This window comes from Elgaria multicarinata, chromosome 6 (assembly GCF_023053635.1).
Source record: "Elgaria multicarinata webbii isolate HBS135686 ecotype San Diego chromosome 6, rElgMul1.1.pri, whole genome shotgun sequence".
Taxonomy (NCBI): Eukaryota; Metazoa; Chordata; class Lepidosauria; order Squamata; family Anguidae; genus Elgaria; species Elgaria multicarinata.
The window spans coordinates 77741568-77765382 of NC_086176.1; the positions used below are offsets into that span (position 1 = coordinate 77741568).

Below are 23815 nucleotides of genomic sequence, written 5' to 3' on the forward strand. Positions count from 1 at the left end.
TTGCAGCTCACATAGTTTAAAGTTTATCAGTGCATGGGCAGCCTGATCCACGCTCACACTGAGCAGAAATCCCATTTTCACACTAGCTCTTCTGCGCTTCTTTGAATTGTGCCATTCCAACCTTTTGCATATTTACTCAGTTGTGTCATTGATTTAGATGGCTTTAAAAGAAGGCTGGAGAAACTCATGGAGGATAAGGCTAACATTGGCTACTAGTCACGATGGCTACATGCTACTTCCAGAATCAGAGGCAGTATGCCTCCACATGCAAGTTATTGGGGAATAACAGCAGGCGAGAGCCATTGCCCTCATGTTCTGCTCTGAGGCTTCCCAAAGGTATCTGGTTGGCCACTGCAGGAAACAAAGTTGTTGGACTAGAAGAGCCTTTGGTCTGATCCATTATGGCTGTTCTTCTGGAGGTTCAATGGAATTTACTCTCTACCTACTAAGTAGGTTTAGCATTGCAGTCTTAATCCTACTGTCCTCTACCACTTTATTCTTTGTTTCTGCTCTTTGGGAACAGAGCAAAGGTGGAGGTGGAACCAGCATTTTGCCTGAGCCTGAAAGTCCTCCTAATGGAAGGAGTTCTACTTTTTAAAATTGCAGCTGGGTGTTAACTTCACACTATTCTCTTGGTATGGTTTCCATTCATTTTAATGCATGGTGTAAGAGCTTCAGTGCTTATACGTTGAAGCTGCTAGTGCAAGAACACTTTTCACCATTTTGTCACATATTACTGCTTTTAAGAGCCTTTTGTCAGGAATTGTGCCATATACCAATAGGTTATAAAGACCCATTTCTGAGAAAATGTAATGTGCATTGAAGGCCACAGAAAAGATTAGCTAATGTATCTCCAAATTGATTTTTTTTTCCGGCTTACTCTTTATGACAATAATAAAATGAAAAATATTGACAATAGTCTCTGAAGTGGAAAAAAAAATCTCTTTCTCACTGGAACAAAGATTATTAACCAAACCAGCATTTGGTAACTAAAAGCAACCCTTATTCCAAAACAAAAAACACCACCCCACCCTAGCATGACAGCAATATTTCATCTGTGTAAATGAAGTGTATTTGTAGTTTTGGGTCAAATTGGTACTGACTTGCCAGATAAGATACTGCCAAAGTATATATCTGTGCATCAGCAGTAATGTGCAATGGCCAAATATCCACATCTCCATGTATTGTAAATATCCACATCTCCATGTATTGCCTATCCAACCTTGAAGAGGGACTTGCACGCAGAAAGTCCTAGGTTCAATCTCCAGTATAAAAACAAAACAAAACAAATGGTAGAAAGTAATGCGAAAAAAATTATGCTGGAAAGCTGCTGCCAGCTAGAGATCATAGTACTAGGTTAGATAGACAGAAAGTCTGACCTGATGTAAGGCAGCTTTGTATGTTTCTCATACAACCTCTTCCACACACTTCTTCCACACTATGCTTTAAGGTGGATTCCTGCATTGAGCAGGGGGTTGTACTCGACAGCCCTTCCAACTCTTATTGCCTCTTTCCAAATGTAATCTGCTTCTTCCTGTGGCTTCCAGTACCGAATCTATTTATGTTACTTCCGTACATACTAGAAGAACATTATGGACAATACTGTGGATCAGGCATGGGGAACTTCCGGTACATGGGACAGATTTGACCTACGGGAATTCCCCATCCCCCTGCCAGGTTCTACCCCAGAACCTGTTCTCTCTTCCTAGGCAGGGAAAATCTGTTATCTTCTGTTCATCAGTAAGACCTGTCTCGTTCCAGAAATGAGCGCTAAACTGAACTTGTGCAAGCGGTGGGGGCTGCTTGTGCAACAGAATAGACAGGGTGTAAAAGGGCTGGCAGGGGTATAAGCAACCCATTGGATTCTGCCCCTAATTGCCATGCAGGTGGAAACTTTGGGAGGGGGAGTGTGTGTTATAATATGTGCTCTGTCCATGGGTACTATGAAAAAGTGTGTGTGTGTGTGTGTGTGTGTGTGATTGAGTGTGTGTGAGAGAGGGAGAGGGAATGAACATTTGTGCATGTCCTCTGTGTGTGTGTGTGTGTGTGTGTGTGTGTGTGTGTATGAATGGAATGTGCATGTATGAACAGGGTGTAGGCTATCATGTCAAGCTGACATGCCAGGAATGGTATGCCCCCCACCACCACTACTGACATGCTGTCCACGATGTGCTTGCCTGGGGATAATGCAACCCTTTGACCAAAAAAGGTTCCCCACATCTGCTGCCAGCAATGGCAAGTCAGGGGAGCAGCTGGTCTTCCTCATATTTTTATAGGGTAATACCACTGCATTTAACTTGAAAGCATTTCCATATCATAGAATAGTAGAGTTGGAAGGGACCTATATGACCATCAATTTAGTGGGAAAGTTCTTCTCTGTCATTAAAAAAATAAATATAAAAATGCTATATGATTTAAGAAGGAAAGCAAAATAATAACTAAAATAATAGAGACTTGTGGGGGGGGGAGTCTGCTTGTGATGTTTAGAGAGCAAATAAACCAACGTGGATTGTTAAATGGTCTCCTTTATTTTAGAGCCTTCAGTTACAATTGCTCCTGTATGCAGGGGCACAGCACTAGATGATGAGCCTGCTGTGACAGTTTAAAGAAGCTTTGGGCTTTGATTATAGTAGAATCAATCGTTGTTTTGCCAGGAATCTACGCTAGTGAGCATTTTTTGATCTTATTGATGAGTTGCACTGATTCAGTTATAAACTAATTTGTTAGGTTATAAATTAATAGAATTCAGTCTTTGGCAATGCAGCATGTAAGATACGACTGTGCTTTTAAATGAAATAGGTTTACTATGTAAGAAGTCTTATCTCTAGTAGCAAGAAGAATCTGTAGAACTGAGTCAATACGTAACATACAATAAATGCTTTATTGGTTTGTTTTATCACTTTGTGGCTATCATCACTATGTCCATCATTTAATATTTCTAGAGTGCTACTGGGTGCTATACATAGCTAAAATCAAGCAAGTTCCTGCCTACTTCAAGCTGACCAAAAGTTGTTTTCTTTAATGTAGTTTGTACTTGTAGCCTAGGTTACAGCTTCTGTATGACTTCAGCATTTGTGGTAAACTTCCTGTTGTAAAATGCTTGCTCCCTTGAGATGAATTTAGCAGGTTAAAATGAAATCCCTTGCATATCTTTTAATGTGGCCGTCTAGCCATAAGATCAAACACATAAATGTAGGTTATGTTAAATTTCTGCGTCGGACTGTTTGGGCCAGATGTTTGAAATCTTAAGATGAGTCAGATTTGTTTGTTGTATTGTGTGTTGTTGTTTTTTAAAAGAAGAAAATAATAATGGCTTTTTGCCCAAATTAAATTACTGCATATAGTAGAGCATGCTGTTTGTGTGTTGCTGATCTAGTGCAGCGGTAATGACATCTAGTGTATAACTGTATAATGGAAAAGTTGTTTTTAAAGGGCCAGATTCTGATTCTATCCTTGTGTGAGGAATACCAGGAGAAATGGATTTGACAATGCCTGCACTGTCCCATGCCAGCCTCTATTTCAAGGGTGGGCAATGTGTGCCCTGCAGGCAGCATGCATTCCCTGCTGCAAGCCTTGTCACTCCCCCACTGCTCCAGTCACCCCTCCCCCATATGCTACCGAATGGTTTTTAAAAAATCTTGAATCTTGAATTTTGACTCTCTTTTTACTCTTTTAATGCTCTATAGCTACAATGGAGCACACAAGGGTTGAAATTAGTTTACGAAGAAGCTAGTTTTGGCTTGTTTGGCACTCTATACTTGCTCTGGACACTTTAAAAAATAATAAATTTTGGTGCTGCGGAAGTAGGGAAGAAGTGTCCTCTATGTGAGGGAGTCCGGGGAAAAAATGGCCCCCAGATTCCCCGAAGTTGCCCACCCGTGTTCTATACGTTCAACCAATCATTGGACATGATTGGTTAAAAAGTAGTTGGTTAAAAAGTAGGTTAAAAAGTAGTTTTAGTTGCCTAAAAACTAGTTATTGTTGGCGTAGTGGCTAGGGCAATCTTCAACAACCTGTGTCCTTCATATGTTTTGGACTTCAGCTCCCCACCAGCATAGTCAGGAATGCTGGGAGCTGTAGTCCAAAACATGTGGAGAATGCCAGGTTGGGGAAGACTGAGCTAGAGGGTAGGGCTTGGATGTACACATTCCTGGTTCAGATTCCTAGTCAGCTCTGAAGCTCTTTGGACAAGTCACTCTCACCCTAATTCATCTCACAAAGATTTTTATTTATTTAATTTTAGGCTAAGGCTGCAATGCTGTACAAGCTTTGTTGAGAGTATGTCCCACTTTAAATTAATAGGATTTATTCCTGAATAAACATGAATAGTATCAAGCTGCACAATTAACTTCATGGAAGAAGAACAGACTGGATATGTAACAATGTGTAAATTAACTGCCAAATAAAGCCAAATACTGGAATAAAGTCAGACAGCACCCTTATTTCAGGCACTCTGCCTCACAGCTACAGTATTTACACGTTGAGCTGGACACTACTTGCTCTAAGGCATGACTACTTAAGGCAAAACGTCAGTGAACACTTTCTCCGAGTAATAATAACTAGGGGTTGCCCATGTTTTTGTTTTCATATTTCTGTTCTCTTTTGTGAGGCATAGGAAGAAGGACCCCCTATTCGTCTTTAAAAGTTTAACAGATTTATTTTTTAAAACAACAACAACTCGTCCCATGCTTAAGCTTGAGGGATATTTTAAAACGTTACACCAGCCGCAGATACATGCAGCCAGGGCAGAACAGAAAAATCTTTATGGCACACTTGTTGCTTTTTGTAATGAAAGCTTACATCACTGACACGTATTCAATACATTTCTCCCCTCTGGCCGCTGCCTTGTTTGTAAATCAAATATTTAGAATCCTCCATTTTGATGCTTCTGGTTGCCCCTTGGGTGACTTGTTCAAAGGGCCCTCTGTCTGGGGTGTTGCAGCAGAGCAGATTCAGAAAGTTCTGTTCGGAGAAGGAAGTGAAGAGTTTTGGTTCCCATTTTGCACTTCTGGAACAGTTTAAGGAAGGAAGCACCTTTACACCTTTTATTGTTCGTGGTTGCTGACATCATCTCCTTCCCTGACCACTCAGTGCGTGTTTCCTGCCATTCTGTCAAGATTCTTCTGTGTTACTGAGTTGGAGAGAGAGAATGTGTGAGAGAGAGAGCGAACAGAGAACGGGCGACTGCCCTGCTATATCTGCCCACTGGAACTCAAATCACTCTTTCCTCAACTATCTGTGCCTTTGCCAAATCATAAAGCGAACAGAAGCCCGCCAAAACGAAGTTCCTCTTTTTAGCAAACAGTCTGATTTTTTTAAGTGTTTGGGTTTCCAGAAGCGGAAAAATGCTGAAGACTGTAATTCTGAAGAATGTAACATCGACATTTTAAAAATGATGCATTTGTTTACATGTAGCTCTGTCATTATCTTGGAAGGGTTCTTTAATGTGGACTCGACTGTGACAGGGCTTCTGGAATAATTTAAACTTAATTAACTTAGTTTTGTCTAGGCCACATTTTTCAGGGCATCTTGGAGTTTATTTTGTTTTTTTGCAGTTTGTCTAACAAATTTAATGTACATACCTAAAGATAAATTGAAGCATTTACCACTGCAAGGAATCCTTGAAATGTTCCAGAGACAGGTGGAAGGGAACTGTGGATCTCCTTCATTCTTTGCATTCTGATTGGCACAGATCTTTAAAAATGTTTGTATGCTTTGGTATATGCCTTTGAGTCATGCCTTGTATGTATAAAATAATATATATTCTCCATTCATGCATACATATGGGTATATAGATGCAAAAGTAGTTGCGGAGAAGTACATATGTTGTCTTTCCTGGGGGCGTTTACTGGCATTAGAAAAAATAATGCAAGATAAGGAAGAAAACCATGAAGAAGTCACAATAATAAGGATTTGTTATTAAGCTGAAGAAAATCCTATAAACCTATTTTTAATCATACCACTACTCCTAGTCTTTCAAACTACAGTATCTCCGTGCCATGGTGTGGGTGGGAGTATTTACATACACATGCGTAACATGTGTGTATATCTGCATTAGTGTGCATGTATATGGGTAAGAACAGTTAGCATACTGTTTCTTGTTCCTCAGCCTTCCTATGTTTAAGAAACAACAACATAACGAATGGGATCAATGCTTCCTTTTAAAACCGTGTGGGTTTCTTTCCCCACTCCATCGCGCAACTTGTCAACAGATTGTTGCTGCAAATGGGAACAATGGTTCAAATTCATCTCTTAAGTTACAATGATGTAAATTTGGAGTTAACTCAATGTACCCGGTGGGCTTACCCTAGATTTATGTCTGCAGAGTCCAAGAAGTGTTTGTGAGACTATTTTAAGAATATTTTATGTAGCTGCTGAATACTTAACGTTCCTGACACTGGGCTGTTTATAATCTTTTTTCCCCCCGTTTTCTGAAAGCTCAGTATGAAATGTGGAACTGATAGCTGTGTGGGAGGGACTCACCATGCTGCTGCTTCACCAGGGGCTCTGCATGCATGTCCTAACAGACAAGAGTGTCAGCGTTCAGTGATACCCCCCCCTCCCCGGTCCACTTTTCTCATTCAGCTTCAAAATCTTGATCTGTAAAGCAGCTCTCATCCTGGCTAACCCTGTCACCACTTCTCTAATCTGTCCACTCTGACCTTCCACCCTCAACAGAGCAAGAGCTTAGGCAGGCGTAGGGGCTGTAAGCCGATAGTGCCTCTGGCTCCACGTGAATGAAAGGAAGGGAAATTGTTCCATATGCATTTGCTGTGGATTAGTCTATTGGCTTACTGTTGTGGAGAAAGCCTGTTAGACTCCTTCGGGTCCTGCACGTACATGGGAATTACCTGGCTTTTTATATCAGAGGTAAGCCTGACTATTGGGGGCGGAGGGCGGGGAAGGGGAGCTCCCGAGAAAAAAGTCCCCTCCAAAGAAGTTGGGAAAGATTCAAAAATGAATATGTTATCCGAGTCACCAGCAAATATCAGAGATGTGTATAGATGGTATGAAATATATATTGTAAAGCACTTGCTTTAAATTTCGTGTTTGCACTCATTCTGTATTTCAGGAGTAATCAGGTGGGGTTGTGTCAACTGACTAAAAGACAATTGTTTTAAATGGGTAAAAACTCTAGAAATGCATAATTAATGGTGTGAGTTGGTACTAATGATTGAGCAAATAGCAAATAATCTGCTTGGTTTATACTGTAAAATAATAATGGCAACACTGAATTTGTTAAGACAGAAATCTAATTTAGAGTACAATCTTAGACATGTCTACTCAGTTGTAAGCTCCCAGGTATGTGTGTATAGGATTCCAGTCCAGGGCTTCTGTTTAGTGTTACATAATGTTGGGGCAGAATTTATCAGGTTGGCTACAAGAGAACTGATTTACAATTAACAAGGACAGCTTTGGTTGCATTATCAAATTTCTACATTATGTTGAATTAAGGAATAATTTTATTATAACAGAATGGTATGAAAATAGGCTTCAATCCTATACCTGGGATTGAACCTATTACCCATTGAACTCAGGGGAGCTTGCTTTTGTATTGACATGGGTAGGATTGCACTGTCATAAATATGAATGAAATTTCTAAAAGAATCTGGTTTTCTTATGTGGTTTACAGTCTTTCCATGTGTTGTCATTTAGGATTAACCAATGAAACACGGAGATGCTTGCCTTTATATTTTTACATATAGCTGGCATGCACCTTTCATTTGTGACTTTTTGTATACATTTTTCACCTTTTGATTCATTTTTTATGTATTGCAGCAGTTTGGAATTAATCCTGTGGTTTATGGTGTTTTTGTAGGAGAATATTAGAAACACACTGTCATGTGTTTACAACCTTTCTTTTGCAATTATGACTTTTTACGATGTGATTAGCTTTTTGCAATATACGTTAGACTGATGCATGGACTATATTATCAACTGCTCTAATTATTCCTCTTAATGTAGATGGGAATATCTACACAAATATATATGATGGAAGTAAAGGTATTTTTCTCTTGAAGTATTTAATCTGCAAAAGTTCTGCTTTCTTTTAAAAATGCAAAATAAGGTTAAAGAACTTTGGTTTCGGCTGACATTTCTCATATATCAAATAATACTTTAATAATGGCCTAGCCTATTTGCATAATAAGAAACATTATCACCTCTTCTGTTTTCCTTCAGAAGTGAATTAGCTTGATTACTTAGCTTGCACAGGTAGGGAAAGGTTCATTAACTCCCTGATTTAGGTAATTTTTCATATTTCCAAGGAAGTATTACAGAATAGAAAGATGTGCATGTAAGAGAAATATGAAAGCATGGTCTTCAGTTGTTTTAGCGATGTCTTAAAAAGTTTCTTCAATTCACTTATTACATTTCTATTGCACTCAGTTGCCAAAGCTCTCTGGACAGTTTACAAAGACTGAAACCATAAAAATTCAATATAATATAATATAAGTGACTATTCACATACAAATATATAACACAGATTTATTAACAGTAAACCTAAGCTTCTTATATGGATGTATGTTCTGCACTGAAATGAACATGTTATCTGAATAACTATCTTTAGGATTGAAATGCCCTCGCTCCAAATCAACCCCCAACAACCCATTTTAGAATAATTGCTAATAATGCCTAACCATTCCTGACCCTGTTTCTATTGTAGCTGTTTATTTAGCAGTTCTGCACACTAAATTATACTTAGGCCAATTGGTAAGATATCATGACTAACATTGCACTCTCAAGGTTTTGTCTGAATAACTCTTAACTATTTATTTCTTTTGTGTATTTAGCAGGAACAGATGCAGAAGTCTGTGAATTGAATCGTGTAAGTGCTGAAGAAGGAGTCTTGGTTTGAGGAAACAGGAAAGAGGAAGGAAAGAGAAGAAGAAAATACATAAGTGTAGGAACGAACGAGAGAAGGAAAACGGGGACTATGGGGAGAAAAAAGATTCAGATCACGAGGATTATGGATGAACGTAACAGGCAGGTAGGTTGAAAAATAGTCCTCGTGACATTTAAGAGTCAAATCATTGCCTAAATCATTATTGTATAGAGTAATACCCCACGTTGTTTCTCATGCACATTGCTGCATGTTTTGTAAATATTTTCTACTAAAAATAAAATTCCACTGAATTCAGTAGGGCTTGTTCTCACTGAGTATTTTTGTTGTTATTGCAAAAGTGGGGTTCTATGATGTCTGTCACTGTATCTTTATAGGGATTGTCTCAGTAACCCTCATAAAACCCACACAGTTCACACTTGAAATGTTTTGTAGGACAGGCTCCTTTGAATCACTTGTAAGTAACATAAATTCTGAAACTAGTTTTGCTCAGATTAGGGCCATGGCCAAAGGCGGAATTAATATTTTATAATCCAAAATTTCTAAAGGTAGTATGTTGTGGACTTTACCAAGCAAGTTACTTTATTTTTGTTTGTATTCCCTCAATCAAAATATTGTCATGGACTAGCATTTTTCATAATAAAATGTTTGTTTAGAATACCAGGTGCTCCTGAAATACTAGCAATAAATCTGACACCTATACAGTAACCATAAACTGAAATTACTTTGTCAGACCTTATAAAAAGTTTCAATTATTGTTGTTTTAAATTCATATCTACCTTGTAGTAAAATACGTTTCCTTGGGTATTGAAAGATTAAAACACACATGCATGGACCCAAGAAAAGCAAGATAAAAACCAAACAAGTAATAATAGCACAATTCTTTGCCTATTCAAGAAGTGGTTTCTGCGTTTAAGCTATAATTATTTTTAGCACAATGAAACCTTTCCAGAATTGGAAGACAGATCATAATAATGTTAAACTATTACATTTTATTCAGTTTTATTGGTAGTGCAGTTCTGTCCTGCACAGTTAATGTTTTACCTTTAGGAGTCCAGAGACAGGGGCAAAGGTGTTGCTTGCTACTTTAGCAACAGGCAGGTAACTGCATGCATTATTCCCAGGTAGCACATGGGATGCATATTCCCATTTTCATAACAAGACTGATGGGAAGGCCTACCCACATCTACTCTGTCCAGTGCTGTCCATGTTCCTATGCACATCGTAATGTGCATTCAGTCTGCACCAGTTTTGTGTTGGGTATGTTCAGTTTTCAGTCCACTATTGGAAGCCAACCTTGCATGCCCCCTGTGCTGGTTACAGGAATCCATTTGGAGGTTTCTTGAATTTCACCCTGCCTGTTGTATTCTTGGATTTCAATACAACAAGGCTACCTGAAGTTAGAAGCTGGCTTCTGTGCATGGATTCCTTTTGCTGATCAGATGTATGCCTCTTATACAAATAACCCAATGCAGAAATAATTTATTGTTCTAATATTCAAGTGAGTCATGTATGAAATTTTGGAACACGGCTCTAAAAGCATAACTTGGCTCTTTGTGGCAGAAAATCAAGTTTCAAATAAAGCAAGCAATGATAATATTTATGATAGATACATTCTGAGTTTTCCCTTTAGATTACTTATTGCTCTGGGCCAAGTTAGAAAGCAATAATTCTGTCAATATCAGAGCACCATATTTACTTTAATTGTATATGGCTTGGAATTCAAATTAAAAATGAAATAGTGAGGAGCATTAAGCTTGTGGACACTGATAGTTTTTGTCATAAGCATGCTTCCAGTTTGATTAAAAGTATGCCTAAATTAATTTAATGGTGGCAGGCCGGGGCGGGGGGAGGTATTAATATTTCCTTTGATTTAAAAAGCATATTGTAATTTTAATATTCCATTATTACTCTAGGTACTTCTGTTTTCTGTATCTTTCAGTTTTAAATAATGAAAAATAGATATTGGAAAACATCTAGATATCCAAAAGATGGGCATTAGTTTTAAAAGTTAATTTATTCAAGTGTTGTTTAATCAAGAAATTGCAACGTCTTATTTACCAGAACATAATCATCAATGGATATGATCCAGCTAAAGTTAAGCACATTTCAGTATCACTGATTTCAATGGAAAAGATTTAAATCACTCTTCTTGAAATCATTGGAATGTAAAAGAGCTTAATGCCTGCTGGATCATGCCCTATCATACCATCACAAAAGAGAAAAATAGCTATTTTTTCTGGCATTCTTTTTGTACTTCGTTACAGTCATGTGGCTCATCTAAAATGCTGCTACTGTCTTATTCTTTATTTCTATTAGAATTTCTGCTTTGTGTCTTTATGGCCTAGTTAGTGGCTGAATACTTGTTGGCTGAACTGGGATTCCCAAAGAGGTTTATTGCACAGGATATTCATATTGTGCTGCGTAAGATGTCTGAGCTTTCAAATCTACTTTACAAACCTAGATCTATTTTTTTCCACATCCTGTTAGGTGATTCCACTTATGCCGTTATGGTTCTTATGCATGTATATAGTAAAGTTAAATGTCATTTATATTCATTGAAGTATAATGGGATGGGTAGAACTACATGAACTGGATGTTCCCACTGGAGATGCAATTTTCACTAATTTTCCCTTTACCATGCAGACCTCTATGCTTCTGAAAATCTGCTCTGGAGGGTTCATAGACCCTTCAGGATAGTGTGTAAGATAGAACTGGGGGGGGGGGGCTTCAGAGAAAGGAAGAATCAGTAAAAATCACCACAATATCCCTTTCTCCAGCAAGGAGCCTCTGCTAGATTGTTTCCCCTCCAATGGAAAGAGCCCTTCAGATTGTAGATCTCACAAATTGTTGCTTTACTATGCAAAAACAGAAGGATGTATTCAATTCTAGATGTAACATAGATTTGTAAACCTGTGTTAAGTGTATAGGAATTCATCTAGACAAATTTGTCACACTTCGTTCTGTTTTAAATCAAAGTGCTTAAGTTAGTCATGACTAATTTGATTTGAACTGGAAGTATGACTAAGTCCCTCTGAATCTACTCCATAGTCAGATGGTACCATTTTGTAGACCTGTAGACTGTATTAATAGTTAAAGGTTGTGATGTAAACTGTAAGTTGATCAAATCTCACTGTTTAAGTACCATAAGGAAAAGTCTAACTTTCCATATAGAGGCAAGAGTGCTACAAAATAAATAAATAAATAAATAAATGATATGGATTTATATCCTCCTCTTCTGAGCTTCCACCACCTAGTGTAAGAAGAATACAGTTTATGATTCATTTGAAGTCAAGTACTTTTAAGTCCCATTCATGTCCGTGGGAAACTTCAGAATGGTTTAAGACTGTTCTTTAAAATCAGTGGGGCTTAAACATACTTCACTTGGTGGATAACTGAACCTGCCTGCAATGATTTCCGCAGAAAAAGTTTAGGATTTCCCCCCCTTTCCTGCAAAAGGATATTGTTCTTTCCTTATGAACTATGTCTGTGTCCGCAAAATGATCATATCTTTTGTTCTTTCAAGATGGAGATACAAATCTTCCTTTCCTTTCACTATTTCTGCTTTAGTCTAGTTTAGCAAAAGTGCATAAATTCACAAGCCCATACCCTACAATTCATGAACCCATTTTACAAAATTAAAAATTAAAATATGAGAATAATTTTACCTTTCTTGAGTATTTAACGTCATGTGTAGTCAGTCTTTTCTCCCTCTAACTTAAAAACTTTAGAATTCTTTGACTAGTTTTTAAATAGAAGCTGAGATCCTCAAGACTTTAGATGTATTTAAAGAACCCTAAAATCATGTGCTTTCTGAAAGTTTTTTAGTAATCCTAAAAATATCATATGCAGTTTTCAGAGCTCACCGAAGTCGTTTTTAAATTATAAAAATTACAGGGATATATAAATCCTTGCTTTCAAACATCTGTGCCTTAATACAAAACTTGCTACAGTTCTTAGGTCATTGTGGCAGGAGATGTAGTATCCCTGGTAAGGAATGGGAGATGCAAGGACAAATGAGACATTCCCAAGTCCATGCTCCCCTAGATACAGTAATGCAGAGTCTAGGGAACTCTTGCAGCGGAGAATTGGCAGGCAGGAGAAGGTTCCTCTGCCAGTTGATTCTCCCCTACAAATGCTTTCCTTTCAGTTTTTCTTATTACTTGTTTTTATTTATACAAAAATGTGTATCCCGCTTTTTGTCAACCAGAAAAAGCCATTCAAAGTAGCTGACGCAATACAAAATAAACAGAATCAACAATAATCCATCATTAAACATCTAAATAAACATCAAATACAGTCAATACCAAAAGCCACATTAAAAGGATCCAGAGTGCAGTGCTAACGTAAATTAATAAATTAAACAACATAATCAAAGGATTGCATAACCTCGCTATGTTAAGAAGGAAAACAGAGAAAAGTGACTCTACCAATTCGGTATTGGGGTCAAATGTATCCCGTGAAAGCCATACAAATGAAATATCTGGTGGAACATTAAGCATGATTCTATTTGCAGATTTTTGTTGAAGCCCTTCCTTCTTCCAGTAAAATAAATGTGTTGGGGTACAGTCCTATGCATGTTTTGACAGCAAAAAAGGTCCTGAAACGCCCAGCATTCCCTATCTAGCAATGCTAGCTGCGTTATACTGGAAATTGTAGGCCTTTTTGTGGTCTAAACATACATAGGATTGCACCCTTCATCAGGGTCAGTAATATTCCAGAATGTAAAGTACAAAAAATTACACAAACAGTGTGTGGGGTCTAACTGAACTCCATGTAATTATAACTATTGTGCAAGTAGAACAGTGTAATAATTAGTTGTGAATTACAGGTAACAACAACAAATCTCACAGATCTGCAACATACTTACCTGAGCAGCCTATGCACAGTCACCACATTTCACAACTGCTGCATCAGTAGAACACAAAACAGTTACACGAAGCACATTGTTGCTGTGATTTTCCGTCAATACATCAACCACAGAGATGGTATCTTCCCTTTTTCTTGATGTCTTTAACGGCATGCCCTGCCAGTTTTGAAGCTGCCTGCTTTGATGTCCCAGGCAACCTGGCTGCATGTCTAGTCCAACCCAGGATTTGATCAACAATATTGCAGACTAAAATCTTTGGGGATGTTCAGCTTCCAAATAATACAGTAATTAAATAGGCAATGGCCAGTCTATTTGAAAAAATGCCATCAGCCACTGTTTGTTTTTATATTTACTGTAAGCTCCTTAGAGAATTTTCCGTTATGGGGCAGCATACAAATGGTCACTTATATGCAATTTAGAAATGTATGTGGAGACAATCTGGTCACAGATGCCTTCATCACCTTTAGTCATTATAATAACAAATGCTCTCTGGCTTGGAGGAATTTCTGTGGTGGTGTTGTTTTCAATGTGCCAAACAGAGTCCGGTTTTTCTTAGCGAATTCCCTGTCTAGTGGCACACGGGTGAAAAAATTATCAGTTGTAAATATAGTGTTGCTTTATCAACCTCTATGTGGCCTAGATTTTATTTATTATTTATTTTATTTACTACATTTATATCCCACCTTTTTTCCTTCAAAGAACCCAAAGAATCCTCCTCCTCTCCATTTTATCCTCACAACAACAACCCTGTGAGGTAGGCTGGGCTGAGAGTCTGTGACTGGTCCAAAGTCACCCAGTGGGTTTCCATGGCTGAATGGGGACTAGAACCCAACTTCCAGTCCAACACTGTAACCACTACACCACACTAGATTTTCTGCTGCTAGAGCACTCATATAAGTTAGCATCATACATATGTTTTAAAATTGCAACAGAATTTTATGGGATACTTTGTGGGCTTGGATGGTATAATCTGCTTACTGGGCATCTTCAGTTGAATGGCACTAATTGCTCTTCACTTGTTACATTCCAGGATGCGCTGTGATAGACTCTCGTAGTTGGGGCAAAAATGACCCCCAAAAGCCAGATAGCTATGTTGTTGTTGTTGTTGTTGTTGTTTAAAAAAAACCTTTTGCTGGGTCACAAAAATGCTTTAAAAATCAGGTTTATAAAGAGATTTTGTAAACTTGTGGGATAGTATTGACTCCTAATACCGTTTGTGGTGATGTTAAGAAAAGTGACCAATTGGTATTATGAAAAGAGGCAAAATATAGTTTTTTCACCCTCTATGCTCCTTTCCCATAAGAAACAGATTCTGGGCTAAGCACCTGCAGACATGACAAGACACTAATAAATTGCAATGTCATTTGGTGGTTTTCTTTGATCCCTTAGCACCTCATCTGGGTAGTTTGTTGTTGTCTCAATCACTCCAATGGGGCTACAATTGACCCCCCCAGAGCCCTAGGAGTAAAAGCATTGATTTTCTGTTTAATAAGAAGTGCTGAAACAACACACCTTTATTATGGTTGTTGATTACCTGAACATTGAGTTGTGGAAGACTGACACAAAAGATTTAGGATGTGCTGTTGGGGTGTGGTCGACCACACTGGCCAATAGCGGGATAAAAAGAAAAATTGTCAAATCTTGGCAGAACAGAAGAAAAAGAGGATGACTATCTAACCCCTTTGGAAATGAAGCTCTATGGATGGGACACTGCCATATAAAAAGCCTTCTTGCATGTTGCCACCAACTGTGCCTCAGAAGGCAATGGAATGTTCAAGTCCCCAAGCCAGACTCTTAACCCAGAAGTGTGGCTGGGGGAAAACAACCGAGGAGGCAGCATTTGCAGGTGAGAAGTGGCAGGCAAGGAAGAGATTAAGCAATCTTCTTGCCTGTCAATCATTCCTGAAAGCCTCCCCGCCTCCCCTGGACATACAAACAATGCTGAATTTCCATTAACTTGGAATACAGTGATGCAGTTCACATGATCACTTAAACAAGGAATGGTGACTTGTTTAAGATGTGGCACATGCCGGCATATGCTGACTGCTTTTGGCCTAATTACCTATACAGGGGCAGCTTGTCATGTCATCTGAACCTAAGTGGCATGGCTTGTTTGAGGGGAAAACAACCCTCAAATAACTCGTATAGTGAACCCCTGGGTTGGGATCCTGCTTTTACTGAAATCATTTCCTGTTCCACCCTCCTATCCTTGAAAGAAATGAAGATTTAGTATTCTTCTTCTGGCTTTGTTAGTTTGCCATACAGTTTCAAGAATAAGATTGTTCTATCCTCTGTGGCCTGCAAGATTGTCATATTTGAACCCAGACTAAATTAGTCACGCTTTAGTCCTATTGTAATGTAGTTGTGACTAACTTGTCCCATTGATTTTTGTAGGACTAATTAAGCAATCCTTTCTTCCCAGTGTGTGTGGGTGGGTGGGCGGAGACGTTGTGTTGAAATACCAGACAGGGAGGTCTTCAGCTGGAAATGTCCTCTTCATTGGGGTGGAAAGCTCCGTTGCTGTTGGCAGTGATCCAACGGCAGTGTGGTTAGAAATGAGCCATGCTGGGGGACACAGTGGATGCACAGGATCCTCTCTCTCCTCATTCCCATGAACCCACCCACAAGTTCTAAAGGTACACAACCTCTGGAGCTGATATAGTTAATTCCCTCCCAGTAGCTGCAGAGGGAAGTGGCGCTGGGGAGAAAAACAAAGGGAAAAACTGGCTTTCTATTGCTTCCCAGGTCAATCAGCAGTACACTTAACGTGGTGGTGGTTCTGCTGTGAATACCCCTCACCCCGGCCAAGTAGATACAATTGGTCTGCCAGCCTTGACTAACTTAGTTTGGATCCAGCCCATATGTTTTATTAATACAGAATGGAAGTATCCATTGTTCCTTTCACTATAATTCTGTTTCAGTCTAATAAAGCAGAAGACTGAAATCATAAACCAGTACCAGCAACTCATGAAACTGGTTTAATGTCAGAAAATTAAAACATAAATATCTCAATCAGACCAGTACTGTAGCAAGTCTAGTGAGTTAGTATCCAAATCAATACTTATTTAGTAGATATTGTTTAGAAGATTTGCCATATTGTCTATTCCTACGAAACACCAAGGAGTCCCAGGGCGCCTTAAAGACTAACCAATTTATTATAGCAATGGTTTGTTGATGCTGAACTGAAACACTGACCTGGGCCAGATCTATACCAAGCAGGATATAGCACTATGAAAGCAGTATGAAAGCGGAATATGGTATGTGTCAATGGGTCCCAACAGTTGTCAATGCACTTCAGTACTGCTATAAAGCAGTAGTGTGGCTCCTGCCCCTTATATACTGCTTTCTTAGCATTTTCATAGCGAAATATCCTGCTTGGAATAGAACTGACCCCAGAAACAAAGCACTGAAACTTTATTATAAGGCTGAATAATACACACTAAACAGTTTAAATCTTTTAATTGGCTGAAAAGATGGCTCCCAATTAAACAGATGTCCATCCCTACCCCATCCACGGTTATTTTTAATACAGTAACCTAGAACACCTGTGGATAGTAGCTGCCACCTTGGTATAGGTCTTTTCTCCTAGACAAGAAAGAATTCTATTTTGAACCTGATGTAACGCATATGAACATCATCTAAAGATAAAGAAGTGTTGTCTACTGCACTGCTTGTTCATAAACAAACATATCAAGATTTGATATGAACTGGACTTCACTGACAGATTTGACACCCTTCCTTCTGCCTTTAATCATGAACTTGATCTGCTAAGTCAAACGGAAATAATCTCATATGTGATGTGTCATGCAACTAAGGGTTGGGTGTGCTTGGATCAGTCCTCATGTGTGGAGTTCTTAATCACTTGTGATTTAAATTTTATGGATTGATATCTGATGTCTTTGCTTCCCATTTATCTTCATTTTTAAAATCTTGCCTTGCAAAAGCATCACATGTGCATTCACACACATACACCCACACTGGACTCATCATCTTCACTGCCCATTTCATGCATCAGATGATGTAGGCTCTTTCCTATACAAATGCATGCCACAATACATTTGTTAATCTTTCATGTGCTACCGGACACTTTGTTTCTGTTTAATTTAGCAGAATATATTGCACATTTTTCTTTTTTTAAAAAATCACAATTTCCCCCTTTCATACTTCAGAAATGTGTTCCTCACTAACTAATATGGTTTAATAGCAGTCTTGAGAATATAGCAATTATTTTCTGCCTAAAATTGAGGTTTAAGAAGCAAAAATCTCAATAGTATTGTGCACTTCACACTGCAATAATTAAAAATATTACCTAATGTCAATTGATTCTTCAGTCTTTGTCTCTGCTAGTAGTTGAATAGAGGCCTTTTCTTCCTGATTACTGTGAATGGAATTTCTTAATTTACAGAACAACACCTAATTCTTTCTTGAAGTAGGGCTCCAATATTTTCACCTAAAGCTTAAACACATGTTTTTACAATAGTCCAATTAATTTCAATGGAAGTTATAGATAATTTATGCTCACAACTGAAGTCATGTTTGGAAAATAGTTAGATTGTTTCTGTTTATACTTGTCTCCAAGTGAAAGCCAGTTTGCACATAACAATAAGCCAGAACAAACCCTGGTTTAAGACTGGCTTGTTAGGAGAGGAACAAGCCGGAATTCCCTGTTCGGATATCATGCTAAACTCTCAGACCATGGTTTGTTTAGTCACTGCAAGTGGCAGGAAGAGACAAGCAGGAGTGACTGAGCAGCTTGCTTGTTCACAATAAACCAGAATTCTAAAAAATGCTGGCTCCTCATTCCATGCAAACCAGACCATTACGGTGTTCTGTTGAAAAAGATTTTGAAGGCACATGCTAAACTGCCTGTGCATTTTAGGGATCTCAGGCTTAAGCTAGGGGTGTTTGTACTGCTAAACTATATTGGAGCATAATTTAAAATGAACTAGTGTCAGATTATTTATTTATTTATTTATTTATTTATTTATTTATTACATTTTACACATTACATTCTATGTGATTAAGATCACATAGCTTTTAATTTTCACCATGAACAAGCAGACAAAGTGAAAAGTAGACCACATCAGTGAGTTATCAAAAACTAGAGCAAATGTAGTCAAAAGAGTGATCATTTCTGTCTTCTAAGGATTCGTTTGGAAGGCCCCGGGGGAGTAAGAACTGGAGGTGGGAAGCAAAACTAAAGTCATTGTGTGGAGGAAGAAGTTGCACTCTTCCTGTTTTGACAGGAAATGGAGACAAATGTGCTTCCTGACCATTTGCTCAGTAGGGAATGAAATATTCTCTGACCTTTACCTCATGAACATTTTAGCTTTGTTTTAACTAGTAAACATGTTTTCAACCCAAACATGTATTTGTATTTGCCAAAGTGGGTTAGCATTATACAGCTACAAAGTCAGCTGTACTGTTCATTACTGTGCATCATACCCACATGATTTGTAGTACATGTGCAGCATTAGGCAGGATATATTTTATTGAAAATATAATGTTTTCCTTTGAACTTCATATTATATAATTCTCTAAAAACTTCAGCCATGCTTCCTCTTAAATCTAGCGTAGGGCTCAAAATTCAGTCTAGCATCCCTATTTGCCACCTATGTATTCAAGCATCTAAAATTATACCAGTTACTAGCATGTGCTAGCATGCTGAAAGTCCCAATGCAAAGATACGAAATGAAACAACATGATAAGTCAGTGGTACAGTTGTTATGCAGTGCAATGAAGAGATTCTGGTCAGATTAATGCTCATCTATCCAATATGCAGAGAAAGAGAATCCTTTTAGAATATTTGAGAACAAGAGATACTAAGACATGTTTCACCTTATAATTTCTGAATTTTTAGAAGCATATTAATTAACATATCTTTAAGCTGTCCGTCTTCCTGTTATTCTTGAAGGCAAGTATCATAGAGGATATGAGCAGTCCTGTATTTGACCACTTAGAACTTCGCTTGGCACCTACATTATATGCCTTTAGACACCAGGTGAAGACCTTTTTATTCTCCCAGCATTTTAACAGTCTATAAATAAATTTTAACTTGGTGTTTTAAATTTTTAATTTTGCATTGCTGCTGTTTTTATCTGGTTGAGCTTTTATATTGTATTTTATATTATGGTTGTATACTGTTGTTTTATACTTTGAATGTTTTAATTTTTGTGAACCGCCCAGAGAGATCCGGCTATTGGGCAGTATAGAAATGTAATAAATAAATAAATAAATGTACAATTTAAAAAAATGCGGTTTGAACAGTTTGGTTAATGATCTTCTCCATTATTAGTCTGCTACTATTCTAATGGAAAGAGGAGAGAGAGAAGAATGAAGGCTTTTTTTAACTTAACCATGATGTTCTCGGAAACTTCCCTTTATTAAATACTGTTTAATTCACAATTTACTTAAACTGGCTTTTTAGGTTTAAGCCCAATCCATTCATTGAGGTTAGTGATACTAGATCAGTAGACATCTTAATACTTCAACATCATCATTTTATTGTTATTTATTACATTTATTTCCTGCCCCATAGCTGAACCTCTCTAGGTGGTTTACAAAGATTAAAACTGACTGGTCGATGGTCCTGGCTGGCTGAGGATATGCCATATTTTGCAGCCAAAACTTTAGTGCATTTTTCTTGCAGCTCTATTTCAGCAAGTTGGGGATCAGCATTCTTGTGTCAAGGACAATGGTTCTCTTTGCTGTCTCTCTCAGTGCTGTCTTGTCCATGTGAATTATGCTGAAGGATTATAAGAAGATCGCAGCAGGCTGATGAAGTGTCACTGGCTGCTCTTTTTAAAGGTCCTTTCATTTAATGGGTCCTACCCCGTTGTTACACAAAGGAGGATTTGTCAGTGGAGAATCCTTCAATGATGCTTCAGCCTATCACTGCTGCTGAATGTAATCATAAAGTTGGATGCAAGAGAGCCTTTGTTAAAACATGGTTTGAAAACATGGACACACACATCGAGGTGCAGGCTTGGAGATTTTGTATACTACAAGAAAGATGTGTACATCTTTATGTAAAAGCTAGTTGTAATTAAGTGCTTTTATTTTCTAGCAAAGACAGGCAGAAATTCAGTGGCCTGAAGTAAATAAACTTTCTGGATTAAAAAAAAAAAAGGAAATACATAAGGAATGGAAAAGCATTTGTTGGATAATACTTTCTTTCAGATAAAAGCAATCAGTTGGATTCAGAATAACTTAGTCACACTAAAGTCTCACTGAAATCAATGTAAAAAGTTAATAATAAGGCTCATCTGGCACTTACATTGTTATGTTTTCGGCACCATGCGAAGACCTTTGTGTTCTCCCAGGCATTCTACATTTTTTAAAAACAAAACAAAAACAAATTATGGCTTTTTTTATCTATTTTTTATTTATTCATGTGCTGGGTGTTTGTTTTTTGTATTACATGTTATTTTTTAGCTTTTGTAATTTGCTCAGAGAACGTCTGTTATTGGGCAGGTTAAAATATAATAAATAAATAAGTCTCACTGATTTCAGTGGGAACTAAGTGCAACAAACTTACTCTAGATTCAACTAATTTTCTGAGCAGGGCTGAAAATAGTATTGTTAAACTTGCCTTTCTGACATTCAAATTCCTTTGCAATAATAATAAAAATAAAAAGAGAAATCTTTTTTGAAACAAAATGTAAATTGATAGACAAACATAACTTCTCCATACTTGATGTAGGTTCATTTCTCTCTATAAATACAATAACACAATGGCTCCAGTTTTTATGGTGAGAAAAAAAATTAAAAGGTCAGAGTGAGTCCCTTCTCCCTCCATTCCGTGGGAGGACACCAACACTGTTATTATGGGATGGTCAAAATTATTCTGCCAACTTACTAAATTTTTAAAGAGGAGACAGGAATAGTCTTAGCCGGGGTGGGTGTGGGGGGGTGGGAGAACGACAACAACAAAACCCTGTATCATTTCTATCACCACAAGAGTGGATGACATAGTTGGTAGATTTGTGGCTTTTACCTTTCACCAGTAATTTTTGCTCCTACACTGAGCCATTAACAGCTAGGAGTGGCACAGTGCTTCAGCTATAATTTAAGATAAACATAAACAATGGCAAAGTGCTGTTCCTTTTTTGCTACCACAAATTGATGGGACGGCTTCTAGGTGGAAGAAGTCAATTTTGTCGTGTTTTACAAAGTTCCGTTATATGTGAGAGGATCTCCTTAGAAAACAGTCAGACTTCATTCATTACAAATCACTAGTTGGTCTCTGTTTCCAATTATCATACAAACAGGATCATTTTGCAGTTTGTGTACATGTTTATTTTTCGGCAAGCTCCTATTCACTTTTACTGGGATGATCTTCCACTGGTGCTATTTTTGCTTTTGCTAAGGACTCATTTACATGACCACTTGAGCCTATGTTTGCCTTACTAACTTTTACCAATGCAGCCGCAGGCTCAGCCTGGGACGTGAAAGCTGCATGCCATATGCTAAGGCTAGCCTTTTGCATGTCGTCCCAGTGCTCAAAAAGCTAAGGTTGCATTGCTTGTGAAAAGGTGATCTGTACTCAGTTTAGTGTGTAGTGATCTGCAGTGGCTGGCTTTTCCACTGTCAGCTTAGATTGTGGCAGGCAGGCAGGCAGCAGATTAAAAAAAAATCCACTAAGCAACACCACATACCCAGAAGTCCATGTGAATTATCTCCTCATAAGCCGGTAAAAGTGCTCGTTCCAGAATTTTGTTAAAGGGGTACTTGGACAAGACATCTTCTGCAGGGGCACCACTCCTCAGTGAGACCCCCTCTTGCTGCTGCTCCTTGCCATAGCTATGACTTGCTCTTGCTCGACAGAGCCAGTGAACAAGCAGGTGGTGGCAGCTGTTGCTTCTCTTCCTTCCCACTATCATGTGCTTACTGACTCTTCTGGGCCAGAGGGAGAGGACAGATGATCAAGCAGGTGGCTATGGTAAGGAGGAGGTGCAAGGGACCCAGGCCTTTAAATGGTGGGCTTCCACTTATGGTGTGGGCCTTGGCATGAGCCCAACCAGGCCAATCCTTGACACAGACCTTCTTTACAGACTTGTGAATGCCTGAAAAAAACCTCCTCATGTTTTCTTGCTCTTATTAACTTTGTTTAGTGTTTTTTTTTTTTTTTGTATAATGTATGCTTAACTTCCAGTCTGAATTTGGTTCTGGATACACAAAATATGTTGTTCTGGTTCTGTATAGAGTCCTGGTTTATAAAACATAACCTAGAAATTATCTCTCTTGATTTTTTTCTCTCCCTCTCCTATCTAAAGCAAGAGGGATTTTTTTTTGCCTAGTCCTCCCTTAAAGTGTAGGTGCTTTTAAGAAAGTAGAATTTGTTTTACTATTTGGCTTTAAGTTTTTAAGCTCCTGTATAAATGTTAGAAACTGTATTTCTTTAAGCTTTATTTTCTATATAAACATTTTCTTGTATATCAAATGTTCAGGCTAAGCATAGTCTTAAATTACTATTTAGTGGTGTTTGAGATTTGTAGTAGTATAGATGAGTTGGCATAGGGTGTCTTGTACCTTGCCCCTCTAGAGCCCCTCATATTGAGATTATAGAGACTAAGGGCACAATCCTATGCAACTTTAGGCAAAAAGAAAAAAGAAAAAAAAGTCCTGCAACACCCAGTCCTGCAACTGGCTTGGGAATACTGTGAGTTGTCAGACTTTTTTCTGTCTAAACTTGCATAGGATTGTGCCCTAAAGTTTGGTTCACATGTGGCAGTTATCTCTATACCAAATTAAATACTTTGTGCAGATTGGTAAGACACACATCTGATTCATAAGTAAGTCTGAAACAGTCTGAATTAAATGGCAAGTTGGACTAACATTTTGCCAGTTTACGCTGTACATATATCTCTGTATGTAGACACGGGTCCTGCAAAATATAACTTCCATATTTGCCTTGTCATGGAAGGAGAGGTATCAAGAGATGATAAAACAAGTTTATCTGGGAAACAGTTATACCAGATTTTAGTTACAGTGAGTAACGTTGCAGGAATTAGAGTTAATGTTTGTATGGAAAATTATGGTCCAAGTACAACTTACATACTGATGTCTGTAATGGAGCTGAAACCATTTTTTAAAAAACTAAA

At 38.1% G+C, this 23815-nt stretch overlaps 1 protein-coding gene across 8 annotated transcripts in view; it reads left to right on the forward strand.

Moving 5' to 3' along the window:
• The window catches only part of MEF2C (myocyte enhancer factor 2C), a 215140-nt gene that overhangs the window by 80343 nt on the left and 110982 nt on the right, over positions 1 to 23815 (forward strand). For 5 of the 8 annotated variants that reach the window (XM_063129637.1, XM_063129628.1, XM_063129631.1 and 2 more), the window contains one exon: positions 8793 to 8989. In XM_063129637.1, the coding sequence (XP_062985707.1) occupies positions 8936 to 8989 (54 nt within the window). In that variant the 5' untranslated portion in view covers positions 8793 to 8935. Of the gene's footprint in view, positions 1 to 6737; positions 6871 to 8792; positions 8990 to 23815 lie in introns of those variants that run through there. The other 3 variants (XM_063129629.1, XM_063129630.1, XM_063129632.1) reach the window with 2 other exon arrangements.